At 53.5% G+C, this 5,241-nt stretch overlaps 1 protein-coding gene across 1 annotated transcript in view; it reads left to right on the top strand.

Moving 5' to 3' along the window:
- Nucleotides 1–5,241, top strand: part of UNC13B (unc-13 homolog B) — a 339,671-nt gene that overhangs the window by 328,370 nt on the left and 6,060 nt on the right. Inside the window, exon 38 of the mRNA XM_019518288.1 lies at nucleotides 4,241–4,333. Within this exon, the coding sequence (XP_019373833.1) occupies nucleotides 4,241–4,333 (93 nt within the window). The remainder of the gene's footprint in view (nucleotides 1–4,240; nucleotides 4,334–5,241) is intronic.

The raw sequence follows: 5,241 nt of genomic DNA, 5'->3' as shown, positions 1-5,241 counted from the left end.
CCGTATGTTCAAGGCCTAGGTTTGTATGTTACTAAATGCACACTGAGGGTGGGTCCTCTCTGCACCATGGTGTTAAAGCTCTGGCCCTGGCAGGGTTTTGCACATGATAGGTCCATGCTGCAGGTCCCAGAGTGCTGTATAGGACCCCTGGCCATATTCACCTCCCTCTGCTGTGCAGGAAGTCCAGTCCAAATTTTTTTTGACAGACTTTACCCACTCCTCTCTCTCAGAGGAACGTGGCTACCAAGAGGCAGAAGTGAGAATCCTTTCGAAGTCGGGTAAAGTGTCTGTCATCGCTTTCCCTGGGGCTGAAATGCACCCACATGTAGCACAGACCCCTCCATGCTTTTGAGGTCCAGCATGTGAATAGTTCCCAAAGTCAAGGCTGAGCGCGCCCTGCCGTAGCTCTCTTCCTGCAGCTCAACAATGACATCCAGCGGCCAGATGGGCTCAGCACAGCTGTTCCCTATTCAAGTTCCTTCCACAGGGTCTTTTGGAGAACAGAAACCTCCAGTGGCCAGACTGAGGGTTGTTTTTTTTTCATCAAGATCCCCATGCGTGTGCATGTGTCATGACAAAAGCATGTCCCAAGCTAGCAACATGGGTGACGAGTCAGCACCCCAAATTAAAGCAGCCTTTGCAGCCTGTGCGCCGCTTGATTGTGGCAGGGCGTGGGACAGCGATGGCATTGCCGTTCTAGGCTCGCTCGGGCCAAGCTGCAGCAGCTTGGAGTGACGCAAGCCCTGAAATCACAGAAGCGGCAAATGCAACATGGGGGAGAGGGAATTGGATGCGGGGCTCTTTGGCACGAGCTGCTGACGCCACGCGCAAGATGACAGGGTTTCTGAAGCAGAGTAAGAACAGCCCAGGCAGTTGCAAGATGGATTTAAAAAAAGACACATGAAAGGGGTAGAGCTGCTCCTGCTCCAGGGCATAAGGTGCCCTTGCTTTAAGGGATAGATGAGGTTTATCTCCTAACTGCCTGGCTCAGAGGTCTCCTTCCCTGAAACCCCCAGTGCCAGGTCACTTTGGGGGCAGAGGTCTGGACAGGGCAGACCCCAGGACCGCTCCTCTGTACTGTAGGGAGTTCTTTGTGCCGGGAGCCTTTAGGCTTAGGGAAGATGTATATGAACCATGTCCTCTGCAGACCGGCTTCGGGAGCAGTGTTAAAGGGGCTCTGAAGTGAATCCCCTGGTCCTATTTGGCCTCGGTTCACATGTGGCTGCTGGGGCACTGTGAAGATGACGGGGCTGACAAACCATCAAGATAACTGCAGGCAGCGGAGTGGTTTGGAGGGGCTGGGAACACTGGGGCTGACGTGGCCCTTACAGCTCTCCTCGAGGGCTTCCCCCACGTTTGGGCACATCCTCCACAGGCTCACAGGAGGGGAGGGCTGCACAACAATCGAGCTGGGGGTCTGCATCCCCTGCCAGAGCTCTGGAAAGCCGGGCATGACAGTTTCCAAGCCACCCCTTATTTCCAGCCGCTTCTGACTGCAAAAGCTTGCTTGGCACGAAACCGCCAACCGCTCGGCGCACACGGCTTAGTCAGGGCAGCAGCCCGTGCCATGTCTGCTCTTAACCTGAACAGACCCTCCTGCTTTCAGAAACTGCACCGCTTCCCGAAGCCCAGGCTGGTGCGGTGGCTCTCTGGGGTAGTTTGTCAAGAGCTAGAATATATAACTTGTATTTGTCAAAGTGTCACAGCTAATTGGATTGTAATTCACACTCTTCTCTCTTTATCCTGCTTGCTTCTTGGCTTTTGAATTCATGGCTCAGTGCATGACGGGAAAGGTATTAGGTTTACCGCTAATGAGGACGTTCTTCCTGATAAGGGTATGTTCAAGACTAATGTTGTTGCCATAACAACATTAGCCAGCTGCAAACTTGCCTTGCTTTTTGAAGTCATCTTACCCGTGCTCTGAAGCCTGTTCCAGAGACTGTTCCTTGTAGATCCCCGCAGAACCCAACTCTTATGAAATGCTTGCACCCTACGGAGAGGAAAGGCGCGGGTTGTGTGCTGCAGGGGTCCGTGTCCTGCCTGCGGGCTCCCCGGGAGCTTGAGATTTGATTTGTGGGAATGTAAAGTGTGTCCTGACAACCAACAGCCTCTTTGCTACTGGCCTGTCCCTACCCCTGCTCTGCACTTTAGATCCCTGCGTGTCGAATACAAGATGTGCATGCCATGATGTGTGGTAGTGCCTGGCGTGAGCTTGCCAGTGTGACTGAGCTTGACACGTCTGACTGCAAGGAGGAAGCTCGACGTCCTGGCACTCGCCTCGGTAGAATAAGCTTGCACATCCCTGGTTTGGTGTTGGTTGCACATTGCCCAGAGCTTTTTTCCTTTCCTCTTTTTATTTTGGATGAAAACGTGTCTGTGACACGTTGCCTGAGCTCTTACTACTGCAGTCTCACCTCCTGGCATTACAAATCTAGGAAGGTTTCCAGGCCAAGGCTTTAATTCTTTGTCCATCAGCTAAAAAAGTGCGAGGGGCAGGGAGGGGACTCATCCTGAACACCTACTTCTCTGCCCTTTTACAGACACTCCCTGCTCCCTCCAGTTGTATAAAAAGGCGCGGAGTTGAAGCAGATAAAGCCCCAAGCTGAATCTGCCTGCAGCAGAAATAGTAGCTGCATTGTAGCTTTGCAGCCTGTTGGGTTTCACTGGTGTAAGCAAAATCAGAATCAGGCCCCACGTGGTGGTGTTCACATGCCTTCTCTGCTCCAAAAAATCAGGCGTGTGATGCTAAGACAATGCTGCCTCCTTTGCTACGGAGTTGCCTGCATTTCTTCCAGAGTGCAGGCAGGCAGGTTTCTCCCCTCCTGTGCTCTGCATCTCTGCTGAACTCTTGGGACAGGGGAGAGGGAGCGAGGGGGGGGCAGGCAGGATGTGGAGAGAAACAAGAACCAGTTCTCCAACGGACCTGAAAGACAATGCTGAATGCACGTCCCTTACCAGAAAACGCATGCAGGGAAGTTACAGGAGACGTCTTTTCTGCATTACAGCAAGAACAGGGTTAGCAGCCCCTCTCACTTCCAGCCAGTCCTAATGAGCACGTGCACACACCTGCAGCTGCCAGTGAGACCCACTGGGTTGTTGCATGCAGAAAAGGAGGCTGCCCCGAGTGCATGCTACGGGGAGCAGGGCTAATGGAGGCAACCCAGCGGCACTGCACGTTCAGGGGATGTATAGTGCTACCAGCCCATGCTTGGTAAATGATAGCCTTCTGTCGCAGCCCCGGGGAGGATCGCTTACACTTCAAAGCACAAGAACATATGTCGACATGACCTGAGCCCCACGCGGTCACTCTCCCGTGCCACACAATACACACTTCAGGAAATGGCTTGGACCTGCTTCCAGCCTCCATTTTTTTTATCGTGACAGCTATTGCCGCCAGCGAGGTCCCCGTCCAGCACGTGCATGCTATCACGCCTGAAAGCATCTAACTGAATGTTTTGTTCCTGAATTTCAATCGAGCATTGCAAGGCTCGGGTAACCCTTACCCCACCCTCTGACCTGCTCTGTTGAAACATGCTACCTTTTTCCTGTGCGTGAAACTACATCTTGTTTCTTGCTGGCTACCAGGTGAAGAGAAGTTTCCAGTCAGCTTGTAAATGCCTCGCTTCTCCTGTAGCCCCACGTGGCTCACAGCGGTCTGAAAGGCAGCAGGAGTGGGAGCTTTTACTTGGCGTCCAAGGACAAATTGCTCTTTATGGAGCAGCGGGCTTGCCAAATTCAGTGTCCTGTGACCTTTCCCCCTGCCCACCTTCTTTCCACACCTTCCCTACTCCTTCCATTCACTGCTACAACCTAGGGTAACCGGTGCTTGCTTTGCTTTGGGTCATGGGAATGCTGGATGCCTGGTTCTGAGATGCATGCACACGTGCGGTGGCTTGGTAGGAGCCCGGAAGCAGCGGTTTTCTGTGAGGATCCTTCGTCGGCTCCTTGGGACACTTCAGAAGCCAATTTAATCCTTCCTGATGTTAATTCTCAGCTCTCCGATGATGCCTCACCTACTCCAACATGTTGTAATGTTGTTTGTGTGTGTTTGGCCTGCCGGCGTGATGTTAGATTGACCTGGGCATTCACCACCTCCTTGCTGTGGCTGCTAAGAAGCTCGGGGCAGTGGGGGGGTAACGTATGGCAGCCCCTGCCTGGCCGAGGCCAGACACCAAAGGTGGGGCCAGGAAACTGTGACCTTCCTCCGTCTGATTGTGTGCGTGTCAATCTCTCTTGCCAGGGTCCGGCGTGGACGATCCAGTGGGCGAGGTGTCCATACAGATTGACCTATACACGCACCCAGGAACCGGCGAACACAAGGTCACGGTGAAAGGTAGGGTAGAGCCAGGAGGCTTTGTACATCACTACTCATGCACTGGGGGCGGATTACATACTGGGGGCGATCGTGGCTCTGCTGTGGTGATGTCACGAGATACCTGCCCACGGTCATGTGACATTTGTGGGAAACAACACCAGATTTGTCTGAATGTCTTGGTTCCCTCCACAGCTCCTTTGAGTCTGGTGCCATCCCCCAGCTGAGATTGGGTGATGCCACCAGGTAAAAGTGCCCCGAGGGCTTCATGCACAGCCAGGCCAGGAAGGGCTGTGGCATGCACATGTGCTCCTCCTGCATTAGGGTTATCAGGTGAGCCTAAATTAGGCAGAAGAGCCCACTCGTGTGCCACTGCTGTTCCCCATCCAACCCCTCATGGCATCTCCCAGGAATAGAAGAGCTGCCATTCACTGACCCCAGGTCCGTCTTGCCCTGTCTCCTGTGTCCCAAAGCAGCAAAGTGGAGGCTGAAAGGGAGTGACCTGGGCCTGACCAGGTTTTCACCCTGTTCCTCTCCCACTTGCTGCCTCCAGGCAGTTGTGATGCACAGGCTGTGCCCCTCGCTCCCCTGCTCAATAGCGACTGATGCCTCATTCCTCCACGCACGTGTCCCATCCCTTGGTGAATCTGTCTGAACTCTGCTCCCACCACATCTGGTGGCCATGAGTCCCACCTCTCAATGAAACAACACTTCCTCTTCTTAATAATCCCTAAGATGTTTGCCTTTTTGATGGCTGATGAGCTGATGTTTTTAGCAGACTGTCCCCCAGTGCCTCCCAGATCTTTCCCCTGTAGTTTCAGCTCATGTAGAGCCCATCATAACATTGGCAGCGTTTCATAGATTTCATAGACATTCCGGCTGGAAGGCACCTCGGAAGATCGAGTCCAGCCCCCCGCCCAAAGGGCAGG

The sequence above is a fragment of the Gavialis gangeticus genome, unplaced genomic scaffold (genome assembly GCF_001723915.1).
Source record: "Gavialis gangeticus isolate Ggan-Ray unplaced genomic scaffold, GavGan_comp1, whole genome shotgun sequence".
Lineage (NCBI taxonomy): Eukaryota > Metazoa > Chordata > Crocodylia > Gavialidae > Gavialis > Gavialis gangeticus.
This window is presented reverse-complemented; position numbering and strand designations above follow the sequence as displayed.